This window comes from Tetrao urogallus (genome assembly GCF_951394365.1).
Source record: "Tetrao urogallus genome assembly, chromosome: Z".
NCBI classification, from domain to species: Eukaryota; Metazoa; Chordata; class Aves; order Galliformes; family Phasianidae; genus Tetrao; species Tetrao urogallus.
Genome location: NC_136816.1, coordinates 31544504 through 31567740, shown reverse-complemented (window position 1 = coordinate 31567740; position 23237 = coordinate 31544504). Strand labels below are relative to the sequence as shown.

The 23237-nt window shown below is 41.8% G+C and overlaps 1 protein-coding gene across 1 annotated transcript in view; it reads right to left on the bottom strand.

Annotated features, from left to right (window-relative positions):
• Positions 1-23237, bottom strand: part of LOC306957325 (neuronal acetylcholine receptor subunit alpha-7-like) — a gene marked incomplete at both ends in the record, with an annotated part of 63588 nt that overhangs the window by 39338 nt on the left and 1013 nt on the right. Inside the window, one exon of the mRNA XM_079548729.1 lies at positions 7243-7382. Coding sequence (XP_079404855.1) covers positions 7243-7382 — 140 coding nt within the window. The remainder of the gene's footprint in view (positions 1-7242; positions 7383-23237) is intronic.

Sequence of the window (23237 nt, the reverse complement as noted above, 5' to 3'; positions counted from 1 at the left end):
TGATTTGTTGAGGAGGCCAGTGATGAGTGCTACTGTGTGACAATCAACATCACTTTGGGAACATTTGAGAGCCCCTTCCTCCAGAGTTGCTTGCCTCCAGAAGAGAGTGCTCAGGAGTGTTTACTGGTGGAAGATCTGGCCTGTGACTAAATAGCTCCAGCTTGGTATGGCAAAACTGGGGAATGATACCATCGGGTCCTGTGAAAAACAGGGTGCAGGTGAGCATCCCTGCTATTATCTGCTAGCAAGGCCTGGAAGGTGGGAACAAAGGAGTTTCTGTTGAGATCCCAGAGCCAGAAGCTGCCACTCCAAGGAGAGCTGACTCGACCACTTTGGATTTGAGCTGTTACTCCAAAGACAGCTGACTCGTCCACTTTGAAAGCATTGAAAAGGGGCCATCATCGCCATGGTCACCATTGCGGTTGCAGTAGTCACCAACAGAACAGCAATGCCCGATGACCCACCACTAACGAACATCAAAGGCTGAACTATGAGCCACGCTGGATCATGATGGTGACTATCTCCCTCTTGCTTCCTATAAAGATTCCTTGTTTCTTCTTTCCCATCTTTTCTATCACCCTCCTTCCCTTCCCCATTACCCTAATTCATAATAGCATCCATCCTCCCTTCCCCATCTCCCTGATTAAGATTTGTAATAAACTGGTCGGACCAACATTTGAACTGTTGTTTCTTAATCTCATGCAGGGTATATAGATAATAAGAGAACCTCCTCTCCCTCCTATTGGAGTGAGACACCCTGTTGCCCTTACTGGAGGGAGATGTGGAAAGTGCCATACATTTCAAGCAGCTGGTTGCTTCTCCAAAGGATGAGTTTATTTCCCTGTGACTGCTATCAATCTCCTTAGTAATAATCAGGCAAATTTCAAGTTAAATAAATTTTGTTCCTTAGTACCTTGTAGCATCACAGTCACAAGTGGCCAGGGACGCTTTAAAATCCTTGACGGCTCAAAATTTTTTACAGAAGATTAGGGAGTACCCATTGGCTAAATACTGAAATTCCTACCTCTTTAAAGAGGATAGCAGAAGTCTTTTCACCACACAGGCAGAAAACTAGGTAGTTACTATGAAATAGCTGGATCAGAAGAGATTCTGTTGTGAGAACAGAAAAACTCACAAGCATATTTGTCAATATCTTGTTAAAGCTGCAGTCACCAAGCACAAACTTGGAGACCCATGCTGAAAAACAGAGAGCAAATGTGCTATGGAACTGCTGCTTACAAGATGAGCCCCATCCACTGGCTTTGCACTGAGCTAGGCAGAAGGCAATGGAAAAAGCACTAAGTTAAAAGGCAGGTAATTAAGCCTTCATGATAATACTTAAAGCAAGTGTGTGGGCAAAGACTTTTCAGACGGAAGCTGTAATTCCCATAGTGCCTAACTTCACTATGCTAGCAAATTCAAATGTTTAATTGGCTTAGTAAGAGTAGCATTTTGATAATGCCTGGCTCTTAGCCGGCAGCCAAAGTACTCACTCATGACTCAATTAGCCCTGGCATTCCCACTGTTGAAGCTCCATCCACGTTAATGAATAGGACAATTTATTTAATTTTTCTTCTCAGAGTTCAAAATTGGCCACAGTAAGTGAACTATATGACCAGAAGAGAGAGTTTGGGATTTAACTTTAATGAATCTATTGTTCTATCAACATTTCTGTAATTTTTCTGCTTGGAATTTTAATGACTATTTTTCACGGACACTAATTACAGATTTTCAGCTTTTATAATGATGTCCAAATTTCTTCCTCAGTAACACCAATTGCTTCAGTCTCCCTGCAGTGGCAGGGAGAATTTAGTAAATCAGTGAATTTACTCTTGCAAAATGATAATGCAACTTCTGGTGGAGAAAAATCTTTCTGGAAAAAGACATTGTTTTGTAATGTAGGTCTGTACAAGGATAAACAATAAATATAGCTCAGAAAGGCTGTGTGGGAAGCCCACAAATAAATGGAAAGGCATTAATAGGACAGAAAAAGAAAGAAAAAAAAGAAAGATCCAGAAGGGCTGAACGAGTTTTTCTCCTTACTGTTTACTGATGCTTTGTAAATAAACAAAATGCAGAATATCTGTTTAATAATCCTTTTCTTATTACATCTCTGATTACATCTCTGTCTGCTATGTGTTCTTTGTTTCATTCTTGAGAGGTCACGCTTATGCTGTTGAAGTTATCTATCCTGAAAAGATTTGTACAGGATGTACCATCAGGATTATGGTTTAATCTAGTGAATGCTGATGCTATATTGGGAATAATATGTCAATGGCTGCTTATGCGTACTGGCGTATTTATATTTATTTCATTGAATCACTTGTGAGTTGACCTGGGTTTGCTGTGCAGATATTTGGTCATATGACTGCACCAGAATGCGCAGTGAGAAGGGATGATCTAGTTGCTGTAAAGACAATTTAGGAATGGAGAGGAGAATTAGAGATAGAAACATAACTCTTCAAGTCTCTTGTTGTTAAATTCCCCTGCAAAACCAGCATAGCTGGCTGCCATCTTCCTCAGCTCTGCTGGCAGGAGTACTAACACCAGTAACACCAGCACCCCCAGCTACTTGGTGCTTCTTGTCCTCTGCTAACCTCACAAAAAGGAAAAACTGTGCCTGCACTGCATTAATGTTTTCTGGAAGGAATAAGCACATTTTCATGTTAAAAGTAGAGTTTCTTGCATAAGCCACCTGCGTTTACAGGGCCCTTCTCTACTTACATCCTACAGAACACAAGAACTTAAAGACAAGGAGATGAACCTCTAAAACATTCAGAACTGAGATTCTGAACTGGGAGAACTGTGACAGACAGACAGGCTGCCTGCTTTCACTTTGGCAATTTTCACGCAAAGGGAGCAAGCTTCAGCAAAGAGCTCATTCTACACCAGCCTGCCCTTTGGGAGCTGAATTCAAAGGACATGAAGAGCTGCTTGGAATGGAGAACTATTGTTATATCAATCTTAAAACAAACTAACTAAACCAACAAAATAACAACCACAACAATAAATTACAGTAACAACAACAACAATAAATGAACAAAACAGAGTGAACTAAAGCTTGAATCTGGCAGTTTGATGTCTTTCTGGTAGAGAAGATTAAAACTATTGGGCTGCTAAGCTAGTTTAAAACTACTGCTTGTAGTAGTAATAATCGCACCTGGGTGCTCAGAGAAGGTATGTGCAGATTTTTCCCATAATTTCCCTCCCCAAGAAATGTACAATATGCATAGTTTTGGTTTTCAGGAGACAATCCGAATATTTGCTTTTTACTTCCTGACTAAATTATTCTGTGATCTTGTCTTGCTGCTTTCTAGTCCAATCAGGAGCTTCAAGCAGCATCAAAATCTGCAGCTTATGTAGGATTGTTTGCACGCACGTGATTAGGTTTGGGATGATCCTGCAGTCTGTAGAATGTGCTCTCTTTCTACATGCGGTTCAGTCAAATCAGAATAGTATGCATTAAATTTTCCTCATGTAGTGTTTGTTTGGAATTAGTAGCTGCAAATAAAGCAATGGATTCTTTGGCTTCTGGAGTGCCAACTGACTTTTGAGTGGCTGGTGGGGTTTTTTCTCATTATTTTTGTTTCTTCCCACTGGTGACTGCACACCCTTCTTCTTACTGACAGTCTCTCAGAAACAGGAGAAAGTTGTGATTAAAGCATTAACAACCATGTGGCATTAAAAACCTGGGCAACCTGGCAAATGCTGGGAGGTTTTCTGAATCAGTGGCAAGCGAAAGAGTGAACATGCAGAAAGGCAGTAGAGCACCCCATGACATGAGAGGAGATGCACAACCAGACCTTTGGATGGCTCTGCAGAAGATAACAATGTGAGAGTGGTGTCTGTGCCCTCCCTCTTTCTCACATGAGGCCAAGGAATGTGCTTAACTGTGTATTGCTTCTGAAGGGCATCAACACTGTTGTAGGAAATTTGGAGGTTTGTTTGATTTTAGAAAAGGCTTTTGAGGCATTTATTACCTCTGCAGCATTGTGCAGCCACTTTGAAGCACTCTTCTTAAAATTAGGCTTTTTATTTGGAATTTTTTTTTAAAGTCTGTGATACGTGCTCCAGTTTTATTCATTACACATTTCTGTTAGTTGACTGGTGGGTTCCTCTTTTTTCATGGTATTTTTAAAATTGCACTTTGAGGAAATGTGTCCTAGAAAAGCAAATCAAACAAGCTTTTGCTCTGGATAACAAAGGGCAGTGAGGAAACTGTTGCAGTAGCATTGATGCACTGAGCTGAAGATAATAGTAAGCAGTATCACAAGCAGAAAGAAAGCTGAAAAAAAAAGATGGTACTTTTTAAGATGTCTCACCATACTCTGACATAAAGGATGTAGATCCCCTCAGGTTCCCTGCAGGTGCCAGCAGGAGCAATCAAAACTGCTATTCATGATGACAAATATTTTCTACCTAACAGGCCCCAGTGAAAAAGCATTCAATTTCTTCTCTGTGAAAAATATCTCATCTCTTGATTTGTCCAGCCTTTCTGATGGGCTGGAGTTTTAGACAAAGTAAGAAGACGAATCTTGTTCCAGGTACTCTTGGATGTGCTCTACCCTTGCTTGGGCTGTCAGGCTGTCAGAGAGCACTTGCCTAGCAGTGCTCTGTGGGAGGTTTCACCAGTCAAATCCACTACTGGTGCCAGGAAATGACTTAGGGAATGTGGAAGCCCCAAGTAAGAGTGACCAATGGACATGGCAACCCAGGCCTTGTGAAGAGACAGATGTCCTTCACTTGCATTTGCCTCTGTGAAAAGCAGAGAACATGTTCTTCAAGGTTTTGAGTCTGGCAGCTGGCTTTGGCCTCCTGTCTGAGTGAGACACCCCTTGGTTGGCCTTGTGCTGCATGCAGCTAAAAGAGGTTACTGATCTTTTGTACCTCGTCTGCTGCTCTTTACATCACAACCCACCTCTTAAACAAGTGTTTCCTTCAGCAGCTGGAGCATCCAGATGCTGCAATCTGTTCTGCCAGCAGCGGAGGCTGAGCAGCAGCGTTCACACTGAGAACTTGCTTCCTGACAGATTGTTCACGTTTCACTTCCTATATTGGGTCCTGGCCCCCATGGGAATGGTGTTCTGTGGATTTTTAAGCTGATTGGTTCAGCCACTTGTTGACGTCACATTGGCCCTTTTACCCTTCCATTGCAGAAAGTTGAGTGGCAGCCACATTATCACTGACATCCTGGACAATATTTCCACTGCTGGAAGTAGTACATGGTGCAGCTCTCAAGATAGCAAGAAGAGAAATGATCACCTAAATGCTTTGTGTAAAGAAAGGAGGATATTGCTCCTTTATCAACAAATTAAAATACTTTCTACACCCAACCAGAGAGTAGTCCAGAGCCCACCTGTTCCCATGCAGATGTCCCCATGCGACTCTTATGATGATAAGCATGATAAGCTCAACTCATATTGTCCTTGACGTGGATTCTTCTGCTACTGTATTGTGTGAATGAGGATACTTTAGTCCATGCACAAAGGACTGGAGGAGACAGACACTTTTTTTCACATTGTGTAGTAAACAAATTTCAGGTTACTCTGCATTACTGAAATTGCAGGTTGCATAATGCTCTGAGCTGAAGAATTTACAGCATCTGTACTGTGTGCAGGGAAGCAAAGCTGGTTTCTATGTATGCATGACCATCTAGATGACCCCTTTCCTACTGTAGACAATCAAAATGTAATAGAGGAATTAAATTGGTTGCAACAGGCATTGACATAACACAGATAGAGCACTTAAAGAAATGTAGCCTGCTGAAAGGATGCATTTCACGTGGGCATGTGAAACCCAGCTGAAAAAAAGTTTTATGTAACTCTTCCCTCTAACTGACTGACTGACTTTGAAAATGTACAGTCACAGCCTGAAGGCTGAAAAGTCCCCTCTGCTACCCCTAACCTTCAAATTACCGCATGAAAACACTGTTGGAAAAAGAATGTTTGAAGCAAGATCTTTGGAGCTAAGATGCCTCTGCTAAACCTGGAATTGCTCACTGAAATTTACTTGAAAGTAGCTGGAGGATTTATCTGCTCTTTCATTCATGAAGAGGTTTGTGAGCTCTTGCCATGAATGAGTGACTTCAGCTAAGGGTACTGATCTCTCTCTTCCAGCTCGGTGCATTTGCTAATGTGACAAAAGAGAAAGCAGCTTATCCTGCCTGAGTGGCTGCTGCCTGCTGCAGGAGGACCACAACTGGCTGGTCCTGGCACTGGTGCTGCATGATTCTGGAGGGCCAGAGCACCAGGGGCCTGCTTGCCCTTCCAGAGAAAGTGAGCTGCACATCTTCAAAAAGGTTGTGGATATTTTAAAAAGTCTGTATGTTTGAGACCTGTGACAAATTGGTCTGCACATGCACAATATTTAGAAGTTTTTCTCTCTTCTCCTTGTTCTCTTCCCAGCAGTGACAGTGCACTAGAAACAATTCCATATGACTATGGAAGGAAGGGGAGGGGAGGGGAGAGGAAGGGAGAGCAGGGGAGGGGAGAAAGAAGAAGGGAGGAGCACTGATTTGTCAGCTGTTCGTTGCTTTGACAAGCTGAAAGTAGTTAAAACTGTCCTCTTGACTGTTTTGTTTTCTATGCATGCAAAATAAATTCTATATAGTGTATTTCATGATAGAGAATCCTCTTTGGGATGAAAAAGGGATTTGAATTCAGTATATTATGGTGAAATTTTCCATTGCTCAAATCTCCAGACTTGAAATGTATGTTGCAGAGAGATCAGCAAAGACAATTAGAGGGCTATGCCTCCAGCTTTTGCTTTTATGCATTTCTAACCTCACCTCAAGGCAGAATCTTTCAATTGTAGTGCAAAAAAAAAAAGGGAAAAGAGGTCAATGCCACTATAATGTCTAAAGAAAAGGTGTAACTGATGTGATGTTGGCTTTTAACATTGCACATGGTCTTTAGTGATTGCATCTTGCATGGCTCTGAGAAGAACATATTAATAATTTGTAATGACACATGGCTTCTAAACTACCGCATTCTTTTTTTCTCTTTAAAGTGAAAAACTACATAATTTTCTTGCAGCTCATGTTGTATCAGAACTTGTGCTTCTAGGAGGATATTCACTCTTTAAAAAATGTCAAAACACATACTCCAGCACTTAGGAAGAATGCTCAGTCAAAGCCAGCCTGCTCTCACCTCTGACAGACTGATTAAGATGAAGTGTTTGGTACCTACATGAGAGATCAGATATATTATGCTGAATGGGTACCGTAGAGAGCCAGCAACTTACCACATCAATTATCTGCAGCAAAGAAAGCTGAAGCTCAACTACAATGGGCTGGGAGTCATTCATGACTGGGCGCTCCAGACGATTGTAGTTTCTTAGTAGATCTCTGTACAAGCGTCTCTGGCTTTCACCCTGCTGAGACACTAGGAGAAAAGAAAGAAGGTCACTGTCACTCAGGCTGGTCGTGCTGTCCCAAGGGGGACAAATGATAATTTGTCTGTTTAGCAAAAAATGCTTCTTAATGTGTCAGTAATTTGAAAGCATTTCCCAAAAGTTCTCCAAATCTCTAATATAGGTGTGACAGACACGTCTTTTCTGCATAGGTGACTGACGAACTTCTAAAGAGAATAACTATTAATGCTCTAGCTATTTACAAACACTCAGGAACTACTGAGCAGTCTTTTGGGCTCAGAGTAAAAGTTCCCCACATCTGGGTTCCCCTCCTGACAACGGTCAGAGGCTCCAAAACTATCAGACAACTTGCTGGAAGGTAGTAAGAGAGCTTTTTTTATTTGCTCATTCTTATTTCCTGCAGTGGACTGCAGTGTGCCAGCACTGGTATTACTTGGACACATTCTGTGTTTATCCAGCATGAGCAACAGGTATACTTATTACTCACAGCAGATTTATCAGGCTTTTCTGGGTGTGTACTCAGGAAGTAGTAAAAAGCCTTCTTCACACTGCCTTCAGTTTTATGTGGCAGTCTCTCCAGGCTTTGGGTTACTTCCCTTGCCTTTCTTCCAAATAAGGTGATGGTATAAAGGCTAGAATATTTGATAGGTATGTACAATGGTGATATTGAACTGAAGATGTTAGATGTTTAACTTCTCTTTCTGTGGGAATATTCAGCAGAAGAGAAGATGCCATGCAGACACATAAACTTGTTAATGACTAGCAGAACCTCAGTATGTGATTAAATTGCATAATGCTGCTATGTATTGGCTCCTCAGCTCTGCACTGGGTACAGAGAGAGTTCATGTAAGTGTTTTTGCTGTGCTTCCTGGCCACAGCTATCATGGATGCAGCAGTGATGGATCAGGGCTCATCCCTGTCAACGCCAGCAGTTTGCTGGGATACACTGCTCAGGAGCTCAGGTCCGCCAAGAGGTGCTCTGGCTGGTGACAGCCTGAGCATTACTGAGAGATGCATCAGACAGGGTGAGTGTCATGGGCTGCAGCTCCCTGAGGACAAATCAGTCTTGTCAGTGTGAGTATGCATTCCCGGATCTGTGGAAAACCAACCCCTGAGAGGGAATCTACTCTCTGAATTGTTATTACTTTGGACTGAAGCATTTTTACTCCATTGCAGCTCCTGGTGTCTGTGCATCTGACTCTTAAACTCTTGACCAGAGCTCTTCACACTGAGGCCAGGACTCCTCCCACAGTAGTTAATTTGAATGCCTTTGTGACAATCCAAGCAAACACTAAGAGCCAGCTTTCCTATTCCCCAGCTTTTTACTGTGCTCAGCAAGCCCTGTAAGCCTGGAACAGGCATCTCTCAAATACAGCAGCCAGACCTTTTAAAGCCGGTAATATTGCTCTATTTATAATCCTGTTGAATTCATGGTCCCTTTGGCTTTTCTGGTACTAAACAGAATTTTGTGGCTTCTGAATATGGCAGTGCCTGGTGAATGAGAAGTATTTCTGTTTAATTTGGTGAGCTGCACTGACATATCAGTTTTATGGACACTCTTTTTTTGAATAATACATTACATGGTCATGGGGCATGAGGGGGATGAGATGCCTTAGGGCTGCTCCAATAGCCCTTGCTGACACACTGAATGCCATGTTTAACCATCTGCAATAAGCAGTTCTGGCCATAGTTTCTCTGCTTCACCAGCTTAAACAAGCTTTCCTGCAAGGTACTAATTTAGGTTCTCAATATTTGTTTTCCAGTGGCTCAGCACACCCCAATTCCCTTGTAAGACCCCTCTGTAAGAAGGAAAACAGGGAAAACAGCAACACAGTGTCTAATGGATAGAGACTCTATGATATGAGCAAATTTGCTGTCCTTTCATTTGCCCAGCATGCTCCCCTAACTTCCTTCTCCATGTTCCTGTGCTTTAGGGAAGGAATGACTGTCTGCACTTCTGCCCTCATCCTGAGTGCTTATGTAATGGTTGCCTCCAAAATTCCTTTTAAACTGTTTACCGCAGCTTTTGCAACAGTGAAGTGCCTTCTCCAGGCTCTGGTAGTCAGCTTGGCTGCTCAGTGCCCTGATATCACCACTGTTGTGGTGCATTAAAAGAGCTCGTTCAGAGTGGTCTGACTGGGAGAGACTAACCTTAAGTTAGGTTGGGAGAGCATAACCTTAAGTATTCCAGGAAAATGGTTTCACACTGTGAGCTCAGCTTACAGCATTTTACTAGATATTACTACTCTTCTTAAACCTGGTTTGCCATCCCATCCTCAACTCTCCCCTCTGCAGTGGGGTCCTGTTGCTTTCCTACCTCTTGTAACCAAAATTGTTAAGGTATCCTTAGCTGGTCTATACACTGCCTGGCTGAACTGGCATGAATAGCTACATGTCTGTGCGCTCCCAGTTAAGTATATAAAATTACAGAGATTCAGAAGCAGTGGTTGTCTTGGAGTGTCCTAGAACGTAGCTGTGGCAGTTGTTGGCATTACAAAGACCGGGTAAGTCCAATCACAATACCATTTCTCTGTTACGTTTGCTTCGGAGGAGGAAACGAGCTGGGTGGCAAGTCAGACCTTTGTTTTCATAGGCTTTTTCTTTAAATTGTAATTTTCAAATACTGAATGTCTCCTATTCCAGAGAGATTGCTGCTTTTTTCTCTTGCAATGCTTGTGTTAATGCATTGTGACACTACATCTCTGTGTGCTAAGTGGAGTGTTTGATGGAGATGAGGAAGTCTGGATCTCTCAGGAATACTGGTAGAATAAGCTTTTCCACTGCCTACCCCTCAGACACAGAAACGTTATCAAAAGCAGAGGCACTGTGAGCTCACTGGTCACTAATGCGTTGTTTCACCTTTTCAATTAGGCTGAAAGTTGGGTGTCAAAACTTAATGATGCTAGGTTAGTCTCCCAAAGTCTGCTACCAAGCAGACTTGCTTCGCTATGTGTGTTACAGGAGAAGTACAAGTAACTGGAACAGACATTAAGAATTACGTTTTCTGGCTGTAGGGTCTTTGATTATAAAAGCTGCTCACTTTGAGTAAAAAAAGTCCCACTGCCTCAGCCAGTATCCCATGTGTTGCTGAATTATATAGGAAACAGTAGGAAATCATTCTCAAACGAACACACAAGTAGAAATGGTAACAGACTGAAATAGAAGAAATACAATTTTTTTTTAAAAAGGGAAATGATTTTTATTTATTCAATTAGTTATTTTTAATGATCAAATTTGATTTCCAAGTTCTGTTTCTGGTGAAAGGGATAAAAAGTACTGAGGACTTGGAGGGGATGTGCACCAGATACTGAAGGGTTCTATTTTGTGGAAAGGGCACCAAAGCTGGCTATGTGTGGGACCAGAAATTGAAAACAAACAAGCAAAATAAAATCTGGGAACAGAACATGATTTCCAGCAAGGAATGTTGTAAGCTTCTATAATAGAAGGTATTTCATCTCAGTGTCCCCATCAGGGCTGCTGGATTTCTCTCTTGAAACAAAAAGCTGCTGGGCTGGAATTATTAAGTGAAATGCAATTGCGAAAGGTAGGCAGAATTTTGGAGTATGCTGTGACTCAGCTTTACACTCTGTGTAACCTAAATTGGTTCCCTAAGCTGCTCCTGCAGTTTGCAGACATTTGGCAGGCACAAGACAATTAACCCACGGCAGGGATAAAGTCCGCTTATGGTATTGTGAAGATCTTCATGTAGAGTAGATGTATTCATGGACTATGTTAATGTAGTCTGTACCTCTTTGGATCTCCTCTCATACAGCAGCCTGTGCAAAGTCTACAACACACCCACACTGCAATGTTCGCCAGTTGATAATTGTGACCCATAAGCAGCTACAGAATTCTTCTGGAAACACACATTATAATGAAAATGTATCTTTTTAGGACAGAGTTGCTGAGAACTACTCTGCAAGGTAACCTGCCCAGGAAATATTTCTCTATTGCAGTATGCTACCATCTTCTCTAACAAGAAATACAATAAAATATGTGTCCCTTTAAATGTATTACTGTGAGATTAGAGAAATCCCTCGTGGGGAGCAGTGTGGTGTGCTGGATCAGGGAATCCTATGATGTAAATGAAAGATCAGGATGTGGCTTCTCTATGGGCTTATTTCTGAAATGCATGGGAACAGCTGTCCTTCTCCACCATTCACCTACAGCATGCTTGCCTTAAGTTATTTCTGCAAGAAATAAAAAAAGGCACCTTGCTATCAGCTCACAGTTTGGCTCCATCTTTCTTTGCACGCACACAGTTTGCACGTAGGATTTCAGCAGTTGGATATAGACATGTTGCAATTCTCCAGACAGGTTAGGCAGAGTCAGTAGGAATAAAACACAAAATATTTGGTTATCAAATAAACATCTGCAAAGCTTTAGTAGCTAAGCTGCAGAGATCTCCTCAGAGCAAGTCTAGAAGCAAGTTAATAATTGCATCCAGGAATCTGGATAAGTGTGGCTTAACGGCTAGAAGGAGAGAGGCATCTCTGATAAGATTTGCACAGATGGTGTCTCATACTGACTATGAGCCACCATGGTGTTTATAAAGGGTTTTGAATTCTCTGAGATACTGAGATCAGATCAAGCTGGTGTTGGCTGATGTCACCTCCAACTCAGCAACTGGGCATGCCTACACTCAAGCACAAAATGTCTTGCTGCTGGTGATGTCAAGGAGAGCTGCCTCAGTTAGCATGTGTGCTTTGTGGTGACATAAGATACATTGACCTGAGTGTGACTCAGGTATCTGTGCTTTCCACAAAACTAAAGTTAGGTGTTTAAATGACACCCAACCTCCCGGTAGGAAAAAAAGAAAAAGAAAGTAATCTGACCAAAACCAGTGAAGCCACTACCCCTACCCTGTGTGCTGCATGTGGTTTGCACTGGCTTCCTCCACTAACAGTTTGCTTGTCCTATTGAAGAAACACACGACAAGTGGCTATGGGCTGACCACAGACTTCTTCTACCCTCTCTGTCTGCCTTGTTCCTCTGGACTTGGCTTGCTTCTTCTGTGCTGGAGTGGCATCCTGACTTCCTACTGTGCCAACACAACACTCATTGCACCTTCTGTGGGTTTGACTTCAGAGCTGTCAAAGGGGCTTTTTGGTCTGGAGGCTGCTCAGTGTTGTCTGGTAAGAAAGGCTGTCACAATCACAACTATCTCTGTATAGATTGCACCTGTGCTACCCCCAGGAAGGTCAGAAGGTCAGAGCAGGGCTGCCATATCTTGGCTGCTAGATCCTACTGCTCTGCTTGGCATGATGACCTCCCTGAGCTCCAAGGCAGCCTTGCCAGTTCCCCACGTTTGCTCCAAAAGGGGTCAACTCCTTAATCTAGTATTTCTGTTGTGGGCCACAGAATGTCTTCCTATGCAGAGCAACTAAACAGTGAAACATTAATAGGAAGGAAGACAAAAGTACAGGGACTTCCAAGCTGATCTGAGCCATTCTATTTACATTTATTGATTATTCCACCTCTTGTTAATGTTGTTCCCTGGATTTATTTTGATAATCTCTTTATTTTATTTTATTTTATTTTATTTTATTTTATTTTATTTTATTTTATTTTATTTTGTTTTATTTTGTTTTATTTTGTTTTATTTTGTTTTATTTTGTTTTATTTTATCTGCATTGAACCAGCTTCTGTTCTAGCTGAACTCTTTCTAGTTGTTGCTCATTTCTCTTGGCACAGTCCTGAGCTACTGCTTTATTCATGCAGAACTGGGGGAGCTATTCATACGTAAAGCATTTTCAGTTCAAACATCCTATTCTTCCTATTCCATTTTTATTGACACATCTGCATGCCGTTGTGTTTCTGAGTTACAAAGCATGCCTTTTTCTTATATTTTTCAAAAACCATTCCAAGAAGAATTTGCATAAGCACAGTTGTTAAAATCAACATATATTCCTGGCTGATTACGTGTTCAAACATTTTTGTCCCCTGCTGCTTCAGAAAAGGTCCAAAACTGCAGAAATATCGTGCCTATTCACTTACTCTTTTTGTATTTTCTGCAGGTTTTTCACAATATTTCTGTAGCATTTTCCTCTTTGTGTACTGTTCTTTTGCCACATTCCCTTTTTTTGGGGGTGGTTTCTGTTAGTTTTGCTTTTTACTGTTTTGCAAAAAAAAAAAAAAAAACTGATGGAGTTCTGGACTCTATGAAAACTAGCGTCTGTTATACTGGTAGTATTTTTATATTTAATTGTATCAGGATTACCTAATACATAAGTGTGACTGGAACATTTACACAGCAAAAGCCATTAGGAAAACCCTTGAGCAGCAGAGCTAGCTCCTGGAATTCTCAAGTATTTTCCTAACAAACTGCAGATTCTTCCAGAGCATTTCATTATTTGTTTTCTTTTTAGTTTATCACTGTTTGCTTTTAGGGATTTTAAGTATGCTTGTAAGAATGCAAATAAAACGATCACAGGAGGATACGAAGCACATACAACTATGAATTATGAGGGAAGTAACAGGATAGGATTAAAACCAAGTTGTTTCACAGGCGACTTCACTGACATAAATAATTGGAATGGCAACAACACTTACACAAATATAGTATAGTTACACTGCTTTGGTAACTAAAAAGCTCTCACCTTATTTTGTATATTTTCCCACTTTCTGAGAATGTAAAGCATGTAGCTACCATATGTCACTTAATCCCCAGAGACACAGACGTGTCCCATCCGCTTTTGTTCTTACGTGCAGCATTTTCGCTTTTATCTGTGGCTGTAAAAGCATGATTTCTTTCAATGCCCTTTGATTTAAAATGCACACCATCACATCTTCAGGGAAGAGTACAGGCACACAAGACAATGCAATCGTATCAGCTGCCTCAGCCCCGTGTGTGTGCAAGTAATGTTTATTTGAATACAACCCTCATTTAAAACTTCTTTTTAATCTGCTTCCCTCCTGGGTCTTTGGCTCTTCAGCTTTCACTGTGCAGATTATTTTTGCATCTTATATTCAAATTTCATTAGAGGAATGTGAGAAATGCCATGTTTTCTCAGGCAAAAAGACCTGTTCTTCCTGACACTGGTCATTTCTGTTCCTTTCTACCAGATAAAGAGCTCCCAGCAGAGAAGGGTATTAAAGGGTACGTGAGGAAGGGTTTCAACTCAAAGACTTCAGGCACATGACAACATGCTAAAAAGAGTATATAGGCCATTATGTAATGAAAGGATGGGATTATTTTTTCAGTGGTCCTGATGGCTTGGTGCAGATGTTTTAAAGGCTGAGATACGCATGTAAGATAAAGAGACACACATTAAGATATTAACAGCAGCATACCTCTCAAATTTGCTAGTTATCAGAACTACCTCATTGCTCCAGATTAGAAAGAAACATAACCAGCTGCAGGCATACAGGATAAAAAAACAGAATTTTTACTGAGATGCTAGTTTACATCAGCTCCATGCAATATAAATGTAGTTACTACAAAACAGAAGTGGGTAGCACAGGAGGAGGAAGACAGACAAAGGTCAGGAGTGAGAATCCAATCCCATCTTCAGCTCCCCACCGAAACATGTTAGAGGATGTTGTGGTCGTGTGGAGATGACTCCTGCCAGCCATCCCAGGATCTGTCAGGAGAAGCAGTGACGGAGGCCCATGGAAAGACTTAGAATCATATGGTAATAGTGAGACACAGGGGACATGGTCACCAGCAGACTGGAGTGCACTTCTGAATTCCCCACACACACTGGTTTGCAGGGCAGCTTGTCACAACCCTTCACCTCTGCACATATCAGCACCCAAGCCAGTAATCAAGGGAAAGCCCTCCTAAGGAAAGCTTATGAGCTTTACTGAGTGCTGCTAGTAAGACAAAAGGAACTCACTCCAAGCCCACTGAACACCACTGCAACAGACCAGAGCCACTGCAGTGTGTTTGGGCACACTAAGTGGTTCATTTCCACAGGACAATTCACAACATTTTCACTCTGACCTGTCTCCTGCTTCTTCCAGAGCAATTTCATACTATCACCAGTGCCAGAAAGAACCTTCACTACATAGCAGTGGTTTTGAGGCAAGGCCACTCCCTCACCTTTGACCTGTGAAAAAGAAGCCACTTCCTCCATCTCATAGAGAGAAGTTTGTGACTAACAAATGGGAGAACTATGCTTGATTTTCATCTTTGTTTTCTTCACATCTCGGGGACATTTCTCTTCCTGGGAGGTTGTCTCATCTTTCCCTTCCTTCTAATATTTTCTATTCATAATATTTTCAGAGTAGGAAATGGAAACTGGACAATAGTGTTGCACAGCAAACTGAACATGTCATTTCAGCCTTCAGCACTACTGTTATCTGCACTGGGTTTAGAAAAAAAAAAATCTGTCTTCTTAAGTATCATCTTTTGAGCCTTCACCAAACTTGCTTATCTGCTTTGATACCTGCTATTATTACTACACCTCTCTGTCCAAGTAGATTTTCCCAGATTTAGGAAATTAATGATGAACTTCTGCCCTGTCAGCCAGAAAACTGCTCTTGCATAACGAAACAAAGTACCAAAGATACTGAGGATGCAAAAGGCAAGGACAGGGTTAACTCCTGTATCCTCTTCCTATGTTGTTCAAACCTTATCTATGGCCTGTGAGCAAAGTAAGTGGGCTGCAATGTTTGAGAGGAATAGGCAGGGCACTGATGGACAATGTAAGACCTGTTAAGAAAGTTGCAAGCTTGTCTTTCCTCTGTCAGAAACTCAAGTGATAGATGACAAGAAAGGTGGTGTCAGAGCCCTGTGAAAGGGATGTGGGTTTTGCTGTTGAGAATTTTGACAGTATCTTGAACAGCTGATCATTTTTCATCCTTGTCTGTGCTCCACACCTGAATTGGGAAATAGGAAAATACATCTTTTCAATTTTGGTGATCCAGTCTTCAAACACAAAGGGAATTGTAAATACAGGCACAAAAATTCCCAACAGGGAGTCTGAATTTATTCCTTCTTGAAGACAAAAGCTCCTTCTAAGGCTGTCTTGATGAGGGAAATGGATTGTCTTGACGAGGCAAATTAGGCTTGTGATTAACAAAACAAAGATCTGTAGAGATCTGAACTCAGACATAAGAAATCATAAGAAGTTGTTTGATTTGGCTGATTCAGCCAGATTTGATTTTGGGCATATCAAGTGGCAGAACTCAGTCTGTGTCATGAACTACACAGCTGTTTTCCATACTCTGAATGTCACCAGCTCTCAGTGACATGTGGGTTTATTAGCATTATTCCATTTTCAGGATGGTAAATGATTTTGTTGTTGTTGTTGTTGTTGTTTCTCATGTCCTGGTTTTGTCGGGATCAATAGGAATATGAAATACATGGCTTTCATTGCTGTTGTCTGGCAGCCAAAACTGCATTGGTTGACTCAGATCCCAACTAAGAGGAAGAAAGAATTTTACACGAAAATGAGGAACTCCTAGGCAACGATGATCTGGGGAGCCTGGTTTTGACATGATTTTACTCTTTTCAATCAGCAGCCTAGGTAACTTCAATCTAAAGCTCCTTCTGTGGCAGGGGGTTGGAACTTGATGATCCTTGGGGTCCCTTCCAACCCAAACACTTCTATGATTCTATGAATTATGTCAGTGCAAATTTAAAAAAAAAAAAAAAAAAAAAAAAAAAAAAAAGCACGTCCATGTGGTATGGCCATCATTTTGTGATAAGACAGCAGATTTTGTGTTGCTCAGTCTCTGAGAGACCCCAACTAGCCTGAAAAGAAGAAGGTGACCCAATGCTGCCTTGCGTTCAGACTTCCTGAGTCTGCTAGAGCATTTTGATCCAAAGGGGAAATGACTTGCCCAGCTTGGAGGAGGTCCTCTGCAGTTGAGTGGCACCTTTCCTCACTCACACGTTTTTTCAGTTCATCTATCTTTTCTTAATCATTCTGACCTCCCACTGACATTTTTGGCAATGCACAGGCAGATGTTAATTTAACAGTTTCAGATGACTACATTAGTGGAATCTGGGGATCCAGAATCTTTGAAGAATACATTAGAAGAAGTCCTAGACCTTGAACAAAATGTTCTTGCAGAATATGCTACAGCATAGCTGTTGGGCTACATTAGAACAGCAAATCTTTTGCTTAGGGCTCTTAAAATGGTCAATCAGTATGCAGGGTTTAAGGGTATGAGGGGAGAAAGCCTCATTCCATACAGAAAAATAAATGCTGAATTTGGGAAGTCTGTTGGAAGAATCTACATGCACGTCCCATTTGCACAGAGACTTCAAGTAGTTTTGCATGCGTAACAAAGTTCTTTAAACTGGAATTGTCTCTAATTAGCATGTGAGGTACATTAGCTTTGTATAATATGTATATATTTTGTTCATAACATCAGCTAGAAGGTCTCAATGGAGGTTAGACCTCTGTCTTTTAGTAGACTTTGAAAAGATACTTGGTAGGAAAGTGTTACATACTAAAATGGGCAAGAGATGAAAGAAGAGATGAGTACATAATGATGAACACAAACATTAATATCAAATCTGTGAGAAGTCTAGGAAGGTAACCAGGACTGCAAAGAAAGGAAGTAATACAATTCACAAGTCATTTGTGAGGATGTTTAGCTTTCAAGCACAGGTAACACTTCTTTTAGGGCTGGGGTAGGCTAATTAAAATTTTGTGGATATCACAGAATTATAGAGTCAGAGAGTCATTGAATGGCTTAGACTGGAAGGGATCTTACAGACTACCTAGTTCCAACTCCATGGGCTAGGGTGCCATCCACCAGATGAGGCTGCCCAAGGCCCCATCCAACTCGGCCTTGAACGACGCCAGGAATGGGATACCCACAGCTTCTGTGGGCAGTCTGTGCCAGTGCCTCATCACCCTCTGAGTAAAGACTTTTTTCCTAACATCTAACCTAAATTTCTCTTCTTTTAGTTTAAAGCCATTCCCACTTTTCCTATTACTATCTGACTACATAAAACGTCCCTCTCCTGCTTATAAGTTCCCTTCAAGTACTGGTAGGCTGCAATTCCATCTCCTTCTAACTATTTCCAGGCTGAGCAAGTCCAACTCCCCCAGAGGAGAGGTGCTCCAGTCATTTGATCATCTTTGTGGCCCTCTTTGGTACATGTTCCAGGAGTTCTACACCTCTTCTGTGTTTGGGGCCCCAGATGTAAATGTACTACTACAGATGGAGTCTCACAAGAGCAGAGCAGAGGGTGATAATTCCTCTCTCACCCTACTGACGACTCCTCTGTTGATGCAGCTCAGGATATAGTTGGCCTTCTGGTCTGCAAGCACACACTGCTGGCTCATGTCCAGCTTTTCATCCACCAGAACGCTCAAGTCCTTCTCCACAGGGCTGTTGTCAGTGAGTTCTTCCATTCTGTACACATACCTGGGATTGTACCAACATAAGTGCAGCACCTTGCGCTTGGTCTTATTGAACCTCACTGGGTTCATACAGGCCCAATTCTCCAGGTCCCTGTGGATAGTGTCCCTTCCTTCTGTTGTGTCAAATGCACCACTCAGCTTGATGTCACCAACAAACTTGCTGAGGGTGCACTCTATTCCACCATCCACGTAGTTGATAAAGATGTGGAAGAACACCAGTCCAAAGACAGAATCCTTGGGGACATCATATATCACCTGCTTCCATCTGGATATGGAGCCATTAATCACAACCCTTTTGCTGCAATCTTCCAACTAGCTTTTTATCCACTGAATAGTCTACCCTTCAAATTCATCTTCCTCCAGCTTAGAGTACTCACACAGTACTTTGAGTATCATGAGCACCTTCAGTTTTGGGCACCTCAGTACAGAAACGACATGGAAGTGCTGGAGCAAGTCCAAAGAAGGGCAACAAGGCTTGTGGAGGGCTTGGAGAATATGCCCTATGAGGAGAGACTGAAGGAACTGAGGCTGTTTAGTTTGGGGAAGAGGAGGCTGAGGGAAGACACTATTGCTCTCTGCCAATATCTGAAAGGTGTTTATTGTGAGAGCGGAGTTCATCTCTTCCCACTGGTGACAGGGGACAGGACGAGGCGAAATGGCATCAAGTTGTGCCAGGATAAGTTTGGGTTGGATATCAGGAAAAACTTCTTTACAGAAAGGGTTGTTAAGCACTGCAATAGGCTCCCCAGGGAGGTGGTTGAGTCACCATCCCTGGATGTGTTTAAAAATTGTTTGGATGTAGTGCTCAGGGACATGATTTAGCAGAGGGTTATTAGTTAGGGTAGTATTGTTAGGTTGTGGTTGGACTCAATGATCTTTAAGGTCTTTTCCAACCTGAGTGATTCTATGATTCTATATTCTTATTATGAAATAAGGATGTGGTATGGAACCTTGTCAAAGGCCTTGCAGAAGTCCAAGTAAACATCAGTTTCTCTTCCTTTGTCCACTGATGCAATCACTCTACTACTCCAGAGTAGTCTCCAGAGACCAAATCTTTAGTAAGGAGACTTACTCCAGCAGCTACAAATATATATTTTCCAATTTACAAACTAATATTTTCTCTTGGCGTGGTGAAAGTCAAAATGATCCAGAGATTCCTTTCTATGCAACCACAGTTGAACTTCAGGGAACACAGTGTACAGTTTTGTCAACCTAAACTGCAAATTATAGCTCTAGCTTGTTTTTGCTGACAAACCTCCCATCTGCCATTATACTTCATGATGTTTTGATTTTGGTCAAAGGAAGGGACCAGAGTGGCTCTTGTCCTGAATGACAGTACAAGTGTCTGATAAACAACACTCTTTCTTTGAGCTATATTTGCTCAGGAGTGTGTCCCACATCTGCAATAAACTCCTGTCTACCTCAGTCACTGCCTTGGGTTCTGCTGATCACCACTGCTAGCCCTACCAATCTAAGGTAGCTTTACTCCTTCCTTAATTATATTATGCAGTTGTCTTTGAATAACCATACCAGGAGTGATCCCAAGGTTTTGATCTACTTTAATCACTCTAGAACTAGGAACATTTTCTCTATCAATTACAACAGATAGGTGAAATACTGCATTAAAACTTCATTCAGATCACACAGTGAAATCAAATGACATTTCAGTACTTCTGTTCCCTTGAAAATCACAGCCATTGTGTTGTATCTCCTGCCTTGTGACTAATGTAACTCCTTTCTTAGACTCTGGGAAGAGTCATCTTCACGCAGTATGAGAAGGGATGCTGCTATTCACTGTACCCACTGCACCATATAAACATTAAGTACCTCTCTCTTTTTGGGCTTGGTAAAGTTCCTGACAAAATCATCCAATATTTTATTGCCATTGCTAACTCATCCTCTTCTGTACCTCTATTTGGAGAGGTACAGAGAAACGAACAAACAAAAAAAACTGGAGCCACCTTTAGAACCTGAACGTTGGGTACAAATTTCTGTTCTGAAACCACTGGATGTACCCCTATGTTGCAGCATGGATGAAAGCTCCAGAGGCACCATCTGATCTGCAACTGTTGCAGACCATAACTCACAGATTCGCCTTAAGCTCTGCTTATCTACTGTAAGTGTGTTGATCTGTACCTCTTCTCTGGCATTTCTGATCACAGAGAAGAGCAATGCCTACGGATGGAGTTGTGCCACAAGCACAAGTCCTGTCTGAATCTGTGTATGTGTCATCTCCTTGCACACTCAGCATTTATAGTCAGCAGATTCCAGTATCTTTGCTTCCAGATTATACAGCAATGGCAGGAATTTAGCAGTAATTTCCCAACTCTGCAAGGTCATGCATGGAATCTTTTTAAACCAACATGGAAAAATACACCAACATCTGCAAGCAAAGGTCTTCCTCATATAATTCCTATTTTAAATGCCAATCACATTGTTATCTTTTGCATAAAGTATCTACCAGTGGAGTGACACAACTCAGAGAGGATCAGCTTGAAAGACATGGGCTAAACATTACATTTAAACTTCAAATGAAGATCACAAAAGGCTACAGATTATCTGATGATAATATCTGCTTCTGATCTGCTAATTTTTATGAAGGTGAAGCCATCCACTGAACACCCAAATTGCCACGAAAATACATGGTATTCTGTTAAGATACAGAACTTCTAGCATCTACTTAACAGTCTCCTTGGACTAAACCATTCTGATCTTTACAGTTCACTGCAGTTCCATCAGTCCTATGCAACTAAGGCCCCCAAAGTTTAGACTTTACAGATTAGCATTTAAATACCAGCCTTGATTCTTCCTGCTACAGAGATCTCTAAATTCCTGTCACTAACTAGCTCACAGTAAAGAAACTCTAGGCTGGCAGCAGAACCTGTCCTTTTGGGACTGTCTTGCCAATGATTTTTGCTACTGCAGAAACAGCACCTGCTTGCACAGAAGTGAACCAAAACCTCAGTGTCCTACTGAGGATTTGCTTATAAAGATCACCAGCTGTGTTCTGATGTGATCATCAGAGCTAATCCAAATCTGTAGAACTGTGAGCAAGCACAAAATGATTGTAACATAGGAATTCAACTCCATGGTAAGCGAGCCAAAGAGAAGCTGGTTTACTCAACTGGTGCAAAATAAGTCATGAGGAATTATTTCATCATTTCTGTCCTTTAGCTGTTGAGCTTGTTTGCAGCATTCCCTGCCACAGGATGTGTCACATACTTCTTAGCCCTTCCATTCCCTCAAGACTGCAGGAGGATCTCTATCCTTACCTTGCCTTTGCCTTGGTTGGACTTCTCAAAATCACGTGGCCAGACTAAGGCTCTAATGTCAGCCTGCACAGAGCACAGAAACTAAGGGGTCTGACTCTGCTCTGTGCGGGGTGTGTGGCTGTTCAGTAGCCTCGCTTTAAAACGACAACAAAAGGATGTACATAAAATGGTAATCAGAGTAATTAGAATACATGGGTTAGCTGGAGACTTTCAGCTCGATATTCAGCAAAGTGTGTGTTTAACTTGGATGTTCAAACCCACCAAAGGACTGCATGCTGAGCTGAAGGTAACACTCCCTGGGGAGGCTAAGTCTCATTGTGGCCAGTGGAATATGTTTCCTGGGAGAAATCCATTGCAAGTCATCTGTACCCTGGCTCTCAGAGTGCACCACGCATGAGGCAAGCAGCAGGTGTGGTTCTCATCCCTTCCTTGCCATCCTTGCTTGAAGCAGTGATTTCCAGATGCTCCTCTTGAAATTGCTGTGTATCTGCTGGATTCACAGAGCACTCCAATCCTATAGATGTTCTTTCAGACTCTGCATTGGGCCTGGAAGGGACATCTGACTACGAGAAAAGTAATTTGGGATCCAAGGAAGCTGATGACCAGTTTGCGCACCTTCATTGCGTCTTATAGCCCCCAGAAAAGCACTGCTACCTTCAGGCACTTTGGCAAGAAGGGGTGCAATGATCAAACAAGAAGGGCACATCTGTAAGGGCTCCCAGCAGCAGGATGAAGCTGCTGAAGCAGAAAGTCATGGAAAGGACTCGAGGGGGGGGGGAAAAAACAAAACAAAACAAAACAAAAAAAACCGAGTTCTTGTAGTTTTGTTGTTTTTGTTGTGCTGTGGCTTGCCATTTTTTTCCTAATCATTTTTACAACTTGCCTGTCAGCGGCTCCCCAGGAGCTTTCAGTTCTGAGAAATTACTACTACTGTGAATTCTGTTGAAACAACACAGCACTACCTGAGAGTGATGTTAATTATGACAGGCTTGCTGCAACTTCCATGCATTGAGCAGTCCTGTGGGAGTTCATCTGAAGTTCACTACTTAAGAGGCTCTGCTACTGATACCACATTAAGATCATCTCAATTTTTTTTTCTTCTGCCTCAACTGCCCAACTGCCGTGGGCTTTCTTTTTCTTGAAGAAAATAGATATGTCCATAGTGCAGAGTAAACATGGCCCATCTTCATTAGAGGTTCATTTTATACTGTATTAGCAGTTATCTGTAAGAGTACATACTTGTAAACTTGTGGTAAAAGCACCTAAT